Source organism: Impatiens glandulifera, chromosome 5 (genome assembly GCF_907164915.1).
Source record: "Impatiens glandulifera chromosome 5, dImpGla2.1, whole genome shotgun sequence".
Taxonomy (NCBI): Eukaryota; Viridiplantae; Streptophyta; class Magnoliopsida; order Ericales; family Balsaminaceae; genus Impatiens; species Impatiens glandulifera.
Genome location: NC_061866.1, coordinates 51,077,167 through 51,096,669, shown reverse-complemented (window position 1 = coordinate 51,096,669; position 19,503 = coordinate 51,077,167). Strand labels below are relative to the sequence as shown.

Below are 19,503 nucleotides of genomic sequence, written 5' to 3'. Positions count from 1 at the left end.
ATAACATGATAATATTATAAATCTATGAATAAATAAAGATTACAAATATATAAATAGTTGGTAACTAATGAGTTTTCAGTATAATTGACTCTATAATTTTTTTAAATAATAAAAATGGTATATATATATATATTTATATAAACTTAATATATATAATTATAAAATATATTTAAAATTGTTATATATATATATATATATATTATTTTATATATAATAAAATATAAAGACATTTTAATAGTAAAAAATTGAAAGAAGTTGATATTTTTTAATTAATTAGAATATTAAATAAATAAAAATAATTATCTTACAATTTTAATTAATTTGATGTATCATTAGCTACCTTTATTATACTCCAAATTTTATTTTAATAAGTTTTATTTTATCTTTTTCTCATAAAGAAATATTATATTAATCTAAACATATTACGCCTTAATTTTTATAATACACAAAAGAATCAAAAGTGCTTAAATTTAAATATAATCTGGTAAAAAAAACTTTGCACCTATTTATATAATCCATATGATGGATTCACTTCATGTTAGACTTCTTATAAATTAAACTATATTACTACTTGATTTTTGTATGAGTTGAGTAAAATTAAGTTATTTTAATTAAAAAATTTATTTTTTCATTTAAATTGAATGTAAACTCTTAATTTGGGGTGAACCAGTACGATATAACTTAATTTTTATCCATATTTTATACATTATCGAAAGTTTCGGTATAGATTTTTTTTATTTTATCTTATCTTAATTTCGATATACCTTAATTTATGTACGATATTTGTATTATGCATTTGATACCTAAAAATTATACTAATTTAAACAAAACAATTTAATATGGTTACTACAAGTCTACAACAATGTTACACAAAACTAAAAATTAAAAATATTTATTATAAAATATTCTTTTTAAAATTTAACATTTTTGTAAACTAAGAAAGGTTAATATTTAAATTTAGTTAAAAGAATTGAAGTTAACAAAATTAAACATAAGTAAATCTTTAACTAAAGGGTAGCCAAGAGAATATTTTGTATTTTAAATTAACTTGATAACATATTTGGCTTTATTAGATTTATTTAAAAAAAAACTATAGTGAAATAAAATTAAGTATATATACAATAAAATGTAATATCTAAAGATTACATATTATAATAATATTATAGTATAATTATATTTTGATTTGATTTTTAAAAATAATATTTTTATAATTAAATTAATATTATATATATATATATATATATTATTTAAGTACATTGGATATAACTAAATTTTAAAAATATTATATTTTTACCTTACCGATAATTTTGATATCGGTACCACACCTTATATTTTTCGATATACCAAAAAAAAATATATTTAATGTATTGTATTGCGATACGATATTTTTAATATATCTATAATATTAGTAATTTTTTTGATTCCGAATATGGTGTTGAATTATATATATATATATATATATATATATATATATATATATATATATATATATATATATAATTTTCCCAAATCATTGTTTCATCACACCACAATACATTACTGTTTTTTTTTTGTTAGCGTAACTAATCGATTTATAATTTGCGGGGACCGTCCATAAAATTTAAGAAAACATATTACATGTATAAGTCTTGAATTTTCAATTTTTATTTTTACATTGGGTTTAAGTATATTTTTTTTTTAAACACACTTTTAAAAGGATAATTACATATTGGTACAAGTATTAACTATATTGATACAAGTTGTGAGGGGTATAAGTTATATGAGGTATTAAGATGTATAAATTATATAGGTTATATGTGTTTGGTTGAAAATATAAGAGAGGTATAAATTATATATATTTTATAATTTTGTGTTTAATTGGTGGAATAAGGAAATGAATAAAAATAATAAAAAGACTATTTTACCCTTATATTTATATAAATTATTTTAATATTTATCTTATGTTAGTTTTTATTATTAATTATATTTAAATTATTAAAAATTATATTTAATTATCATATAAATATTTTGAAATAATTTATATATTATGGCATCATAATAAAGAGAATTTTCCGTTTAGGTTTAAGAGAAGAATTAACTAATTAATTAAAATGAAAATTTATATGTAAACTAAATATGAAAGAATAAAATTAGTAAACTTTATGTCTAGTGATATCAATTACTAGTTTATACCACATACAAGGTATAATTTATAATGATTATAAATATTGTAGATATATAATTTCTAACCAAACAACTAATTAAATATACTATACCTATTATTATAGTATATATGCAGTGCTATACCTCCCACCAAAAGGAGGCTAATAAAATAAGGTTTATGATTTATAATTTTTTTTAATTTTTTTTTATTTAATAAAATGAGTATAGCCCGGTGACTTAATGATGCAGAAATATTTTTATGGGGGAGAGTACAGGAAATTGAAGATAACAATTATATAATAATAAAATAATTTTTTCATCACTAAATTAAAATTATATAATAATAAAAAAGTAGGCCCACAACTAAATGATGTATAGAATTTATTTATAATTAAAAAATATTCATACTTTACATCTAATACTATTAGTCAATCTTAATTTACAAAATTGAAATTCATTTTCTCAAATATTCCTATAATTTATATTGATAAGATTGAAAGTATACCTAATTTAAAATTTATTTTATTGTATTTTGTCAAGTTTTAGATTGATATTTATTTTTTTACTAGATTTATATAATTTTTAGAATTGTGTTTTTTATTCATAATTTTATTGGTATTTATAATTTTATACTCATTTGTGTCTATTTAAATCGTTTTATATTTTTAATGTTTTTATGTTAATTAGCATGTATCCCGTGCATTCGCACGAGTGATAATATAAAAAATCGTGAAAAAAATATTACGGTAAAATTTTTTTGGGCGGGTCTACCCAAAATTCGACCCAAGTATCCATTTACTCTCACATATATCCAAATTAACCACAGCTCTCGACCCGGCAATCCGGACACTTTAAAAATTAAGTATCATTATATATATATAAATTAGTTAGTTAAAAAGTTGAACTTATATTGTTAAAATGTCACGCGTTTATCAAATTTTGGGTTGAATTTAAAATATAAAGTGTTATTAGCCTAATTGGTTAAAAGGTTGTACTTGTTTTGTTAGGTTGCAAGTTCGAACCATACCTATAGCATTTTTAATTTTATTTTTAACCGTTTTAAGTTTATGGGCGGGTCAACCCACAATCCGACCCAAGTATCTATTTACTCTCACATATATCAAAATTAACCACAAGTCTCGACCCGGTAATCCGGACACTTTAAAAATTAAGCATCATTATATATATATATATATATATATATATATATATTAGTTAGTTAAAAAGTTGAACTTATATTGTTAAAATGTCACGCGTTTATCAACTTTTTGAGTTGAATTTAAAATATAAAGTGTTATTAGCCTAGTTGGTTAAAAGGTTGTATTTGTTCTGTTAGGTTGCAAGTTTAAACCATACCTATAATATTTTTAATTTTATTTTTAACCGTTTTAAGTTTATGGAAGGGTCAACCCACAATCCGACCCAAGTATCCATTTACTCTCACATATATCCAAATTAATCACAGCTCTCGACCCGACAATCCGGACACTTTAAAAATTAAGCATCATTATATGTATAGAGATTTTTTTTTGAAATGAGTGTGCCTTAAAATTATATATATATATATATATATATATATATATATATATATATATATATATATATATATATATATATATATATATATATATATATATATATATATATTTCAACACTTTAACTATACATATATTCAACACCACATAAATCAAGAATTGAATGTCCAATTTAAATGAAATAATACATTTTTTAAATAAAATAATTCTTAATTTTACTCATGTTAAAAAAAAAAAAAAAAAATCAAAAGTAAGAATATATAGTTTAATCTAAAAAGTATATAAGAAGTCTAACATGAAGTGAATCCATAGTATGAATTATATAAATTGGTACAAAGATTTTTTTTTATCAGATTATATTTAAATTTGAGCAGTTTTTATTCTCTTATGTATTATAAAAAAATTAATGTAATATGTTTAGATTAATATAATCTTTATTTATGAGAAAAAAATAAAATAATAAATAAAACTTATCAAAATAAAATTTGGAGTATAATAAAGATAGTTAATGATACATCAAATTAGTTAAAATTGTAAAATTATTTATTTATTTAATATTCTAATTAAAAAATATATTCTAATTTAATATATATAACAAACTTAATATATTTTAAAATTATATATATATATATATAAAGTTTATATATATATATATATATATATAACATTTTTATTATTTAAAAAAATATGTATTTATAAGAGAGAAAAAATTATAAATAAAAATAGTTAATTATTTTCTATTTTCACTCATTTATTCTTGTATGCACTATAAAATACTGAGTGTTATAAAATACTGAGTGAGAGTGAGATCTGCTGTACTAGACAATGTTTCGTTACTGAACCACCCTTCAAAAACAAATAAATTATACATTATAAATAAAAAATAAATTTTATTGTTGTTTTTGAACGATGGTTCAACAAATGAAACATGGACTGGTATATCTGACCCCATAAAATACATAGTGGTTAGATGTGTTCTAATTAAAAAAAATAAATAAATAAACTTTCAGTATCAATGAAACATGTATCTACATATATACATATAGTTTACGAATATATAATCACATAAACATTTATTTTTACTATATAATGTAATTATAAATTGTTCTTAATTATTACAAATTAATCTAACATCTTAATCCCCAAATTTGATAGGACAAAATAAAATTAAAGATAAAATATAATTAAAAATAAAAATAATATAATTAGTAATAAATAATAATCATCTAAAACATAATAAATCAAATATATTAACTTCTTTACATAAAACATAATAAATCAAATATATTAACTTCTTTACAAATTAATTTTTCTTTTTGGGTGAACTAACATTTATTTGTATCTTTATAAGAATATATTACTCTACAACTAAATTTGTGTAGAGTAAAAGAAAAATAAATAAATAAATAATACTAATTAATAAATTATTTATTTAAATGTTTATTCTATATATATTATATTTACCAAATTCTCTATTATTATATTATTATTATTATTTAAAATATATACAAATAAATAAATTAGCTAATACAATTCTCTCTGTAAATTTCTTTAAAAATTTAATAAAAAATAAAAAGAGAAATAATTAATAAAAATTAAAGAAATAGTCTTTAAAATTATTATTTTTTAATTAAACTATACATAACTTAATAATAAAAATCTACGGAGAGGGACTAGTTTGAATTTTAGAGTCAATTATACTATACTATGACTGACAACTCATTAGTTACCAATATATAGCTATTTATAAATTTATAATATTTATTTATGCATAGATTTCCAATATTAGCATGATATAGATTATTTATTTATTTATGCATATATTTACAATATTAGCATGATATAGATTATTTAGTGTATACAGTTTGATATTATAATTTATTAAGATTTATAAATTATATATATTATTAGTGTTTGGTTGAAATGATAAAAAAGGGTATAATTATATAGGTTATATAATTTTGTGTTTGATGAATAATATAAGGAAATAGTAAAAGAGTAAAATATTTTAATATTTATCTTATTTAATTTCATTATTAATTATATTTAAACTAATAAAAATATATTTAATTATCATATAAATATTTAAAAAATAAATAATAATGCTATATGATTATATAATTTATTTATAATATATATATATGATTTCTTATATAAATTCCTATAATTAAATAAATATTTATCAATAATTAATATTAATAAATATATAATAATAAAATCACAAATAAATTAATAAAATGAATCTTTTGCTTAAGCCTTCCAATTTTGTTTTGCTGGAGAGATACTATTAATAAAACAAATTATTTTAAAATAAATAATCATTATTATTCCATAATTTAGTTTAAAATATGAAAGATAATATTTTTTTTTAATTATTAAACTAATAAATATTTAATATAAGAGATAATAATTATAATAATATTATTTTTTATATTATTAATTATAAAACAAACATTAACATTCTTTTAAAAAAATATATAAAATAATTTAATTTTCTAAAAAAGAGTAATTAATAAATACTCAAATAAAAGAAATATTTAAAGCTTAATAATTATAATTTAATGAAAGATTAAATTATAATCTAATAAAGGTTAATATTAAAAAAAATATAATTAAAAAGATTAAGAATTTAATACTTGTAGTAACAAGTATAGGGTGTTATTTTAAGATATAAGTTATATAAATAAGTTTACTATTAATATAAAATTAATTCAACTAAACACGTATAAAATTTTACTATTATGATAGTTATACTATCCCAACATAATAATACTTCAGTGTATAAAGTTGATACTATAATTTGATTTTGATTTTGATTTTGTTCATAAAGTTAATTTTGATATGAAATCTAATACATTAGCAATTACTAGGTCCTTGCAAATCCACATGACCATATATCAAAATTATAATTAAGGTATTATATAAAAATTGAGGATTATACAATTAAAAGATTAAAATATACAAATTATATTAAAGTTTTTTTTTTGTAAAATGTAATAAAAATATTAATTAATTTGAATTTAAGAGAATGTATGTAATAAATATATATATATATATAGATTGATGGTAAAACATAAAACATATCTTCATGATAATATAGTAATGTGAAAATGTTATTTTAAGATAAAATGTAATATTAATTAATTAATTAAATAATTAATAATAATAATAATAAAGATTGTATTTTTCTACCATGTACTCATTAGTTGCCTTTATAAACATTTCAATATTATACTTAGAAATAAACAACTAGAGAGAGTTCATCATTTTTCTAAAAAACAATGGTCTCTTCAACTTCTCCCCTTGTGATGTGGTTCCTTTTCATTTTCATTATTGTCATGTTCATACAATTAGGCGAGGGTCGACGTACCAGAGGCCATCGTCAGCCACATAATCAAGAGTCACCATCAAAACCAGAACCCAGAAAGGAACACCCTGATATTCCCTCATTGCCCGTCCCAACGAGCCCACCACCACCACCAACACCACCAATTATATCGGGAAAGGAGCCCGTCCCAACGATCCCCCCGCCACCACCAATTATACCAGGAAAGGAAAACCCTGTTCTTCCCTTATTGCCCGTCCCAATGAGTCCCCCGCCACCACCAAATCACGAGTCACCCTCGTTACCAGACCCAAACCCAATTTTACCCGGAACGGAAAACCCCGATCTTCCCTCGTTACCAGAACCACCAAATCCTGAATCACCCTCGTTACAAGACCCAACCTTACAGAGAACGGGTAACCCAGATCTTCCCTTATTGCCCGCCCCAATCAGTCCGGGACTACCAAATCCCGAATCACCTTCACTACCCGATCCAATTTTACCCGGAACGGAAAACCCCGATCTTCCCACTTTACCCGACACGGAAAATCCCGATATTCCCACTTCACCCGACACGGAAAATCCCGATATTCCCACTTCACCCGAAACAGAAAACCCCGATCCGGTCCCAATCAGCCAGGAACAACCAATGCCCGAGACACCTTCATTACCAGAAATTCCCGAAATTCCCGATCTTCCCTCAATGCCATCCCCAATCTTGCCAATCCCAATCTTGCCAATCCCAATCGTCCCGGATCTACCAGATTCTAGGTCACCCTCACTACCAGACCCAACCTCTCCGAATACAGAAAACCCCGACCCGAGACAACGAAATCCCATACCACCCTCCATACCGGTTCCAACCGACCCGGGACTACAAAATCCCGGACCACCCCCACTACCGGACCTAGCCAATCCGGGACTACAAAATCCCGGACCACCCCCACTACCGGACCCAGCCAATCCGGGACTACAAAATCCCGGACCACCCCCACTACCGGACCCAGCCAACCCGGGACTACAAAATCCCGGAACACCCCCACTACCGATCCCAGCTGACCCGGGACTACAAAATCTCGAACCACTCCCACTACCGGTTCCAGCCGACCCGGGACTACAAAATCCCGGTCCACCTCTACTACCGATCCCAGCCGACCCGGGACTACAAAATCCCGGTCCACCCTCACTATCGGTCTTGGCCGACCCGGGACAAGAAAATCCCTCATTTCCATCCACCAACTACTATCCCAGCCGAAACTGAATATTCCCTTTTAGTGAGGATCATTTTTCAGCTCCTATACCCTAAAAGTTTAGGAAGATTTTTCAAAAAAAATAAAATTAGGATGATCATTTTAATTACATGAATAACAATAACATATTATTGTGTTATGATAATAATATGTAATCTTTTTGTTTTTCTATATTGCTTAAATTGTATTGACTTATAATAATGATGCATTTTAATTTTTTTAGATTATGTCTTCAAGTCATTTATAATTTTAAAAATATATTTTAAATATTCTAATTAAGTAATTAATACTCATCAACTAAAATATTTTAAATAAAAACTACAAATCAAGACTCAATCCACCATGAATATAAATTAGTTACCTCTTCTTTAAATTCACTTGGATTATTAAGGGGAAGAATAAAACAATTTATCATTAATGAAAGACTATAAGGTAAGCCAAAATCTTTTGGTTATTATCTAAGTTTGGTGTCATTATATCAAGGATACATTTTAATGATAAATATTTTTTATATATCAATTGAGAATAAGGTTTAAAATTATAGAGATTTAGGGGACTAAAACTATTTAAATTAAAACTAACTTAAGAATGCTCTATGATAAAGTTGACATAAAAATATATCACTATTGCATTTCTAGAAACAATTTCTAGATCACCATGTAAATAATATGGTCATGGATGAGGTTAAACTCTTATATCACACTATTGAAAAATGTAATATTTGATGAAAATATTAAAACTTAACTCTTAGAATTTTAGCCATTTTTAGGGTTTGTTTGGATTTGGGTTTAAATTATAACGTGAGTTATTTAAAAATAATGATTAGGATGATTTTGAATAAGTATAAAATATTTTTGGTAAAAAAACTTACAATACTATTTATATATAATAATAAAATAAAAATAATAATTTAAAATAAAAAATATTTTAATATTTTATTTAGTGAATTCAATGATTTTATAAAAGAGAAAGAAAGAGTGAAATGATATTTTTTTTATTTGGATTATTTAAATAACCCAAACTCAAAAAAGTCTAAGAATATAAAAATATTAAGAAAATTTTATATAAATAACTTTAAAACTAGTCAAATTTTACCAATTTTAAAATTTTATAAGTTTAAAAATAATTTCTGTTTTTTGATTAAATAATTTATATTTATAAATTCAAAAATAAAATTATTATTTTAATACTTAATTAAAATGTTAAATAGTCATGATCCAAAAAAATTTAATTACCAAATAAAGAGAATAACAAATATTAGGATAGATATATATTTTCTTCGTTAGTAGATATAAGAGAATTAACTTATTTAGAATCTAAAAAAATAAAATTATAAGAAAATAATAATAATATTTATTAGTTAGTGTCTTATTCAAAAAAAAATTAAAAAATAAATAAATTGTGCTCTTATTAATTAGGAATTTCAAATATTTTGAATATTTTCTCAATATATCCAATTAATCATATTTTGACATGTTTTAAATTAAAAAAAAAAACACACAAATATTATAATGATTTTAAATATTTTTTTATTAAATAAAAAATAAATTGTATATCTATACCTACAAAAACAATTTTTTAATCATATTTTCAGTATAATTGTGTAGATATAAGAATTGAAAATTTCATAGAATTTGAATGCTCAATAGTAAAAAAAAAAAATTATATTTATTTATGCTTATTTTCATTTATATTTTGTAATGGCATTTGAACCAAAAAGAAAATTATTATACTCATTAAATATATATATATATATATATATATATATATATATATATATATATATATGTGTGTGTGTGTGTGTGTGATTTAAAATAAATTTTATGTGTTTATAAATTTACTAGTATTTATTAGTTTTAGAAATAATCAAATTTATATTAAATAGAAGAAAATTATATGAAATATTAAAATTTATAATAAATATAAGAAAATAAATAATTATAATAATAACATGTATTTTTGTTATAATACTATTTATTTATGTTTTTTCTTGCATTCAGGTCATACTTCCATTTAAATTAAAGTGTATTTAATATTATATAAAAAATGACTTTAAAAAATAATGAATAAACTATTTAGTTATTAGATATTTAGGGCATGCTGGTTGTGGTTTTGTACTTAATAGAAATGAGAAATATATTAAACATGAATGTTTAGTAAGTAATTTTAATTAACTAACAATAAAATGAATTTTTTGTAATTAGAAATCATCTTTATCTCAAATAATGGATTATAATGAGATAGAATATTAAACTATGCCACGTAGATTAAAAATAATAATAGGTGCACAATGACACAATGACATGGACAAATTTAACGGCTTTATCTTTGTTTAAGCCGTTTGGATAAATTCCAAAAAAAAATTATAAGTTCATGAGTTCATTTATCATGGATAAATTTAAGAAATGACTACAATTTTAATGATAATTTTAGTATTCTTTTCTATATAAAATTGTGTTTATTATATTTAAAAATAATAAAAATTTAATAATTTTATTTTGAAAAATTATGTTCTTATTTAAAAGTTAAAATCATTTATTTTAATTTATAGCTACGTGATTTTGTTAATATTCTTTTCATATCAAAATCAATTACGAATATATGTTAATAATTTTTTCATATCAAAATCATCTCTCAACTCTCTTCGGCAAAATGGTTCTATAACCTAAAACTCTAGATTTATTTATTGCGTGAACTCAAAAACAAAAATTTTCCGCCAAATTGATAGGTTTTTAGCTTTAGTTACAAAAAAACATTTATTTTGTATTTTGTATATAGATAACGAACTTTTTCAGATTTAATGTTTAGGAATACAACAAATATAACGTCGCAGAAGATGAAGTATTGAACAAATCGTCCGTTGAACCCGAAATGTACCGTTTTTATTATTTATGTAGTTTGGTTGATATATTTCAATTGTTGTTGTAATAGTGTTTTGTTAAGTCTTATATTGTTATGATACTACTTTAATTTGTTTGTTTTGACAATGAACATGACATTTATGTTCATAAAAATACATAAAAAATATTGAATATGACCTTGTTCAGCGCTGAACACAGCAATGTTCGAGACTTTTTTATGTTAAAAAAAACGTGAATATCAGTTCTGCTATCCATATTCAGCGCCACATAAGGCCATGTTCAGGATTTTTTTATATTCAAATAAACTTATTTTTCAGTTCTACGTTCCATAAAAAAGTCGTTGAACATATCATTATAAGGCGCAGAACATGAAATGTAGAAGTGAAATTCAAGTTTATTAAACATAAAAAATTTATGAACATGACCATATTCGGGACTTTTTAATGAAATGTAGAAGTGAAAAATAAGTTTATTTGCACATAAAAAATTTCTGAACATGATTTCGTTAGGCGCTGAACAAGGTCATGTTCGGGACTTTTTAAAGGTATGAAAAACTGAAAAATAAGTTTATTTGAACATAAAAATTGTTTCGAACACATTGCCTTATGAGACGTTGAACATGGCATTATAAGGCGTAAACATAGAATGCAAAACTGAAATTCAAGATTTTTTCAACATAAAAAAGTCCTGAACATGGCCATGTTCGGGACCTTTTAATGGAATATAGAACTGAAAAATAAGTTTATTTGAACATAAAAAAAATCCAAAACATAATCTTGTTTGACGCTGAACAAGGCAATGTTTTAGGACTTTTTAATGAAATGTAGAACTAAATAAGTCTATTTGAACATACAAAAGCCCCGAATATTGTCTTATGAGGCGTTGAACATGGCCTTATGAGACGTTGAGCATGTCTTTATGAGGCGCTGAACATAGAATACAGAACTGAAATTCAAATTTTTTTTAACATAAAAAAAATCCCAAACAAGGCCATGATGTTCGGAACTTTTTATGCACTTTTTTCAACATAACAAGGCAATGTTTGGCGTCAAAACAACCAAAATAAAGTAATATCAAAACAATATAAGACTTAATAAAATAGTAACACAACAACATTAGACGTTCAAATTTTTTTAATATAAAAAAGTCCCGAACAAAGCCAAGACTTTTTATGGATTTTTTTCAACATAACAAGGTCATGTTCGACGTGAAAACAACCAAAATAAAGCAGTATAAAAAAAATATATAAGCCTTAACAAAACAGTAACACAACAACAATAGACATTCAAATTTTTTATTATAAAATGTCCCGAACAAGACCATGTTCGGAACTTTATAAACTTTTTTCAACAAAACAATGTTATGTTTAGCGTCAAAACAACCAAAATAAAGCAATATCAAAACCGCATAAGCCTTTACAAAACAGTAACACAACAACAATGAATCTATCAACCAAATTAGTAGTAATACTTTGAGAAATAACTTACCTATGAATATTTTTCACAGACTTGAATGTAGTTTCAGAAACGATATCCTCCTGAAAAGTAAGAGAATTAATCGAAACTTATTATTTTTGCAATAGAAAAATAGGATTTAGGATTTTCGAACTTGGGCTTATCATTTTCGACAAAGAGACGAACAATGATCTAGGCTTTTTCTCTGAGCTGAAGAAGAGACAAATTGTTTCGTTTCGTTTTTGAAAACTTGAAAATCGCCGAAGAAGAAGAAATGTTTTTAAAGAAGAAGAGGCGGAGAAAGAAATAATAAGAACACGAATGAGCCAACGAGAAAAAAAAAAGTAACGACGTAACAGACCATGTCGGATTTGTGACCTGCTTTCATTTCCCATAATTTTATATATCAAAGATTTCATATTCTCATAGTGCATATGACCAATTCCAAAACATACCTAATGTTAAGTTAATTAGTTTTAGCAAATACTAACAACAAAAAAACAAGTGCATTGCATATAATAATATAAGATGAACTTTTCAGAAGAGTAACACAATTGTTGTTTTAACCACACAATTGTTGTTTGGTCAAAAGATAATTCACAAACATAACAATCAATCAATATTAACGAATCCAGATCGATCAAAAATGCATGATTTGAGACCGAGATAAATGTAGGGTCATATTAACCTTGTTGGCCATCGAACCTGTCAGAAAGTTGCAACAAATAACATAAGTTATTGTCATCAAAACACCATTATTATTATTGTAAGTAAACCAGCAAATCCCGATATCTTCTAAAATATAATGTCATCGTCTTTCTGCATGCCTGTGGTTAACATGGTGATGGCTGAATTGACAGAAAAGCCCTTCATCGTCATAGACACTTCCTGTGCATGAGTCCTGGAATTTTCTATCATCTGTCTCTCGATTTCTCTCTTCTTGTATCCTTGAATCTTCTTCAACCTAAAGAAATCCTCCCTTTCCAATTCATCCAACTCTCCCTTAATATAAGTAATCGTGTTCTCCAGCCTTGGTTTCACCACATTCTCCAACGCATTAACCCTCCGGTTGGTCGTCTTAATCGCCTCATCTAGAGTCAGAAACGACGTTTGAAGAGATGCAAGCTCTACTAAAACCTCAATGGCTTTCACATAAGCTGCCCGACAGGCTTGCACCTGCTGGCCACCCCTAGCCAATCCGGTCAGCTCGTTCTTCGTCTCTCCATCGATGAAATGATCGAACTTCGGAAGCTTCACTCCCGCGATGTTCTCTTGGCGGGATCTGACTTTGATCGACGCATTCTGAACGTTCTCGAGGACCACGTGCTTTACGTTTTCGCCAGCCACATATTTGGCCTCGGTTAGTGAGAATGCTGATGTTTTCATGATGTCTCCCATTGATTCTTTTGTTGACACGATCTTTTTTAGCATTGCGCGGAATTGGACTGTGAGAGCGTCGCTCTTTTTCTTCAGAAGGGCGTGGCCTCTTGTGGCACCGACAAGGCGAGCTTTCATAACTCCTAGCATTGTAACGGTTGGAACCACATTCAGGCGTTGGCTTTGACCCGACATTGAACAGAAATCAAACCTGTGGAAAAAGATTAATAAATTTACTATAAAGAAATGTTATATGGGCTCATCATCATAGTCAAGATTTTTAACAACTACTCTTAACAATAATTAACATTTCAACACCACATATGACATATATCAAGAGCTCAGTGTGCAATTTGAATGAAATAATAGATTTTTCAAATAAAATAACTCTTAATTTTACTCAGGTTATACAAAAACACAGTATGAAATAGTTTAATCTAAAAAGTATTCCATGGGAAAATGGAAGTAATTCTATTTCGGGTTGTTCAAGAAACTCATTTAGTTTGTGTATGTGCTCACCCAAAACAAATGGTGTTCGATTTCATTCTATTATGTAATCCTATACTATCCATATCTGGTTCATCCTTTGGGGTTTAGAGAATCCGTCAATAGATTTATTCGGAAACACTCTTTTTTGTCTATATAGTATCTCATCCGGACATGAATCTAGATGAGATAAACAAACAATTAGACATAAATTCATAAAATTATTGACTTTTTCTCGTACAAAATCAAACCCAAATCCAAAAAGTGTTTCCCAATGGGCATCAACAGCCATTTATTCAAAGTGGTTGGAGTTTGTCTGTCTACCTAAGAGACTTATTTAAGAATATCCAAGAAAATGCACTATCATTTAATTAGATTATTCTTTCAATTCCTATCAATTACAATCTAGTTGTAATAGTTTAATCATCCAAATATATCAATAAAATATTTTCTACAAAATTCTTACTTATGTGAAATCAAGGTATCAATCCAATACTTTACAATCAGAAGATTGAAGGATTATACCCTTTCTTTTGACCTGAACAATTATATCTTTGAATTGCACCATAGAATCTTTCCTCTATTCATAAACAATAGCCTTTTTTAGGTACACTCTCTTTGTGGTATTCCACCCTTTGCTTGTTTTTGGCCTAAAGATGAAGATATCATAGCTTTCTTAAAACTCGTCCCCAAAACCAAAGTCATCCAAACTCATCTGCCATTCAATTGAATCATTATACACATTTATGCTAATTTCAGCTTATCTCAAACAATAAAATTGAGGGCTCAACTGAATTCTATACTAAAATCACATTCACATGTGTATAAATTCATCCTTTTGACTTTTTTTTTTTTGAATTAAAGGAGAACTAAAATGACACCCCACAGTCATGCCCCCGCTTAAATTCAAAGCGCTTTCAGATGGAATCGAATCCGTTACCTATTGGTCTCTTAAGTCGACTATTACCGCTGAATTACCTTGGTGGGAAGGTCCTTTGACTTATAAAGCCCCAAATGTGAATTCAAATGGGTAATGACTAATGAATTATATCAAATTATGTCAATTTTAAGTATTTCTCAACAGTTAAGTATGTCAAAGCATTCCAAATTCAAATTTGTCACTGAAACCCTTTAACCCTAAACCACCAAAAGATAGAAGAAAGAATATCCGAAAATCACCAAGATGGAGATTCTAAACAGTTCTGCACAATAAACCCAAAAAGATATGAACGGTTCTCCACTAGACCAACGTTTCAAATAGGGCAATCAGAGGCATCAAATGATCAAACTTAATACCAGAAGATATCATGATGAAGAAACTTCAGGCAATGACTAATTTTCTCATCATCTAAGCCCTGATTCTACTCCATAAATTGACAATTAGTCATACCAAATGCTATACCAACTAGAGATTTTGACATCAACTTGATTATTTGAATTCCATAGAGAAGATCAATTAGCAAATCCTAACACCCAATGTACAAACGGCTGAACCCTAACACCTAGTTCATCAAAAATGATCAATTTGTAGACAATGTTGATTGATCTACCGCATCACACGATATAGCACGATAATAAACCTAAGAAATTTCCAACTTATATTATCAAAATCACCCATTTATTATATTACCTTCTTGAACTACGGCAGACAGAATTTGAATCACGGCGACCAGGCAGAGCGGTGACTGGATTACGACGATGGGATCAGCGGCGATGTTGAATGCGAAGAAGGCGAAATAACAAAGCTTTGATTCTTGGTGGGTCTCTGTTCTCTCTCTCTCTCTCTCTTATTTTATTTATTTACGAAATTTGTACGTTTGTTTTATAGAAAGTGGGAACCACGCTAATAATATGACTTGGCATAATCCAGTTTCACGAATCGGGTCTGCCCTTTTGAAGGCGACATTTCCTCAGGATTCTAATCTAGGTGTGATGAGAAGACTCGCATCCACATGTAAATGAGCTATATCCACGATGTCGGTTCTGAAACCCGTCATTCCCATTACTTTAGCTTCTCCGAAGTCGTACAGGGTAACATCATCTCTAAGAATGGCTCTGAACTCCAATACAGAACTCTCAGCCCAGATGAAATCTTCATCGGATAGTAGAATTGACAGAGATCGCAACAGGAAGCTACCCGTGTTACTTTTTGACATCATGGACACGGTCGTCCGTGACCCTTTTTACCAAGATGTCCCAGCCTTCTTTGGGTACTCTCAATTTCTCATGCGATGTTATTATTTGAAATCCCTAAATCTCGCATATTTGACCTGCATATGAAACTGTTCTTTCTGAATCATGAACAGGATGACTTTGAAGGAACTAATTGATTGTAAGCATCCAAATGTATGGAATGAATTTGAGAGGGGATTGATTACTGAGGTATGTATGTATGTTGGTATATATGATGATTCCAAATCATTGTAGTTTTTTAGGGTAATTTTGTTCTTGTTATTTAGTTTTTTGGTGTAACAATACATTTCATTCCATTCTATCCCATCAGATGGAGTTGGCTGACAATTTTTTCAAAGATGGGAGATCTTTTGATTTACAAGGTATGATGATATGTTTGGCCATATTTGAAAACACTCTTGCATTCACCATTGTTTTCTTTGGTTCACCCTGATTGAGTTTAAGAATATGCAGTTTAAGAAACTTTTTCTTCAATTGAAACTAGATCAACAGTTGGGTTAAATCTTTTTTCTTGGATTTCTAAAAGAATATAGATTGTGTGTGTTTCCAGGGCTGAAAGATTGTATGAGAAGAGGTTTCTACTATCTTGAAGGTGTTGAAGAGTTGCTTCGTGATTTAAAAGAGAATGGATTTGAAATGCATGCTTTCACGAATTATCCAATCTGGTATTATTAACATTTTTTTTTATCAAAATCAGGTGTAGGAATGAATCATATATGAAAAAAAATGTGATGTTTTAGGTATGAAATGATTGAGGAAGAGTTAAAGGTGTCAAGTTATCTATCATGGTCTTTTTGTTCATGTCATACAGGTATAAATACCAATGATTGATCAAACTTAAGATCTGTCAACCCATTTGTTTTTAGCCTTTTTCTCTATGTACAGGTAAAAGGAAGCCTGAGTCTGATTTCTACTTGGAGGCTTTAAGGCACCTTGAGGTTGACCCATCTAGTTGTGTTTTTGTTGATGACAGGTGATGATGATTATCTTCATAGATGGATAATACTATTTTGTTTGTTTGTTTAATTAATGATTGTGATGAGATATTGAGATCATCACCCTCTTTCTGTTTATAGAAAGAAGAATGTTGAAGGTGCTGAAGGTGTTGGTATAGTTGGTTTACACTTCAAGAATGCTGATTTATTGAGAAAGGACCTGCAACTTCTTGGTGTTAACATTTGACAATGATAAAGACATTGTAATATATTGTTTCTTGGACCATCATTCAATGAAATATCTATAAAATAAACGACTCCACGAAAATGTAGATATTTGTTGGTTGAACTTTGTTATATCTTGTGTTCATTATTTTAGTACTCTTTCTTTGAATCATTCTTTTCTTTCTTTGAATCATTCTTTTATATTAGTTTTTATTTATGTTCAACGTAAAAATGGAGAATTTATTTATTTTCAATATGAAAAAGGAGAATGAAGAGTTTTTATTATCTAAAATCATGTTTAAGAACATATGTAATTTACTCTATAATACGCTGCAATAGTGTTTACGAATGTTTCAAGTTATGATGAAAAAACTCATGTTTTATCTATGTCAAAAACTCAAATTGGTGCTCCAAATTCAATCATATATTCGAATAAATGTTTTCATTTAGTTTATTTCAATGAGTTGTTGTATTAACCTTTCCAAGTAACAAAATAATAAGAAGAAGAACACTCTTGACTTGTATTAAGTAGGCAAAGAAACATAACATACAAACGTCGCTAAAGACGAACAAAACCGTCGCTAAAAGGACAAGGTAAAAACAGAACATTGAAATCAAACAGGCCAGCACCCCGAAAACTTCACACGCACACACACACATAAACACTCATATATGATATGATATGATTAAGACAAACTTATGAATTACTTATTAGTTGATGAAAATCATTAGAATTCCCAAGGAATCTGCAAATCCAAATCAACAAACTGATCATTTCCTGTTGTATTCTTATCATCCTTATTAATCTCTCCAACAGCCGACATCCCAACATCTTCCTTCCAATACAAACCGCCTCCTGTCATCATCTCCGGCCACTCCTCAGAAAAAGATGACCAGACATCATCATTAACCGACCTTTTCTCCTCCTCCACCACCACCGGAGGAACCGGTGGCTGCTGAACTTGAGAGATGACATCCATCTCAGGCAAGTTAAGTTTAGCTGACATACCATAAAGCTTCAAAGCAGCACCGTCGTATGCGACGGCGGCCTCGACAGAGGTTTTGAAAGTACCTAGCCAAAGACGAGCCCCACGATTTGGTTCACGAATCTCAGCAACCCATTTCCCCCATGTCCTCTGTCTCACACCTCTGTAGAGGCAGTTTGCGTTGTCCGGTCCGCCTTTTCCCTTCATACAACCTTTTCTTGATCGGCTGGTCCAGGAGGCCTTCTTCCAGACCGGCGGCAATGAAACTTTTATCTTCTCTGGGGAAGTTTGTTTTTCATGTTCTTCGCCTTCAACTGAAGCCATCTTGATTTAAATTCTTTAGCAAATTTATGTATGAGGTTGTAGTATTAATATAAAGCCAGGTGAGAGGAACATGGGTTCAAGGTTTTACTGGTTTTACTACAGTAATAAAGGATGCAAGGATTTGTATGGAAATATTTTTAGTTCCCTTCATTATTTCCAAAATATAATAATATAAAGGATACAAGGTTTTTATACGAGGAGTTCAACAAAATCTAATACAAATAAGAATAAACAACAATCAAATATAGAATAATTTAACAAATCATATTAAAAGTGTTCTTGTGCATGGATGGATCATGAGGCATGAAAATGAAAATAATGGTATATCATGATTAATCGTTATAGAATGTGTTGCGAAGAGATGGCAACGACATCTTGCTTGTTTTTGTAGCATAAAGGAGTTTCAGTTT

At 27.4% G+C, this 19,503-nt stretch overlaps 4 protein-coding genes across 4 annotated transcripts; 2 read left to right on the top strand and 2 right to left on the bottom strand.

The window, feature by feature from the left end:
* Positions 1 to 6,958: 6,958 nt before the first annotated feature.
* On the top strand, positions 6,959 to 8,263 carry LOC124939643 (vegetative cell wall protein gp1-like). The gene has a single exon (XM_047480100.1). The coding sequence runs from the start codon at positions 6,959 to 6,961 to the stop codon at positions 8,261 to 8,263; it is 1,305 nt and encodes a 434-aa protein (XP_047336056.1).
* A 4,791-nt stretch (positions 8,264 to 13,054) lies between these two features.
* On the bottom strand, positions 13,055 to 16,232 carry LOC124938594 (V-type proton ATPase subunit D-like). Its single transcript, XM_047479065.1, has 2 exons — positions 16,061 to 16,232; positions 13,055 to 14,155 (listed from the first exon to the last, which is right to left on the bottom strand). Exon 2 carries the CDS (start codon positions 14,137 to 14,139, stop codon positions 13,363 to 13,365), a length of 777 nt encoding a protein of 258 aa, XP_047335021.1. The 5' UTR covers positions 14,140 to 14,155; positions 16,061 to 16,232; the 3' UTR covers positions 13,055 to 13,362.
* Positions 16,233 to 16,314: 82 nt separating this feature from the next.
* Positions 16,315 to 17,915, top strand: LOC124938595 (flavin mononucleotide hydrolase 1, chloroplatic). The gene is made up of 7 exons (XM_047479066.1): positions 16,315 to 16,640; positions 16,737 to 16,812; positions 16,934 to 16,985; positions 17,174 to 17,288; positions 17,364 to 17,434; positions 17,509 to 17,596; positions 17,700 to 17,915. Exons 1-7 carry the CDS (start codon positions 16,405 to 16,407, stop codon positions 17,803 to 17,805), a joined length of 744 nt encoding a protein of 247 aa, XP_047335022.1. The 5' UTR covers positions 16,315 to 16,404; the 3' UTR covers positions 17,806 to 17,915.
* A 596-nt stretch (positions 17,916 to 18,511) lies between these two features.
* On the bottom strand, positions 18,512 to 19,093 carry LOC124939642 (dehydration-responsive element-binding protein 2C-like). The gene has a single exon (XM_047480099.1). The coding sequence runs from the start codon at positions 19,091 to 19,093 to the stop codon at positions 18,512 to 18,514; it is 582 nt and encodes a 193-aa protein (XP_047336055.1).
* Between the last annotated feature and the right edge of the window lie 410 nt (positions 19,094 to 19,503).

Excerpts from the sequence above, each read along its gene's own strand:
- LOC124939643 (XM_047480100.1), top strand. The coding sequence starts at position 6,959 with ATGGTCTCTTCAACTTCTCCCCTTGTGATGTGGTTCCTTTTCATTTTC.
- LOC124938594 (XM_047479065.1), bottom strand. The coding sequence starts at position 14,139 with ATGTCGGGTCAAAGCCAACGCCTGAATGTGGTTCCAACCGTTACAATG.
- LOC124938595 (XM_047479066.1), top strand. The coding sequence starts at position 16,405 with ATGTCGGTTCTGAAACCCGTCATTCCCATTACTTTAGCTTCTCCGAAG. Across the intron at positions 17,435-17,508 it reads TTTTTGTTCATGTCATACAG|GTAAAAGGAAGCCTGAGTCT; the intron begins GTATAAATACCA and ends CTCTATGTACAG. Across the intron at positions 17,597-17,699 it reads TGTGTTTTTGTTGATGACAG|AAAGAAGAATGTTGAAGGTG; the intron begins GTGATGATGATT and ends TTCTGTTTATAG.
- LOC124939642 (XM_047480099.1), bottom strand. The coding sequence starts at position 19,093 with ATGGCTTCAGTTGAAGGCGAAGAACATGAAAAACAAACTTCCCCAGAG.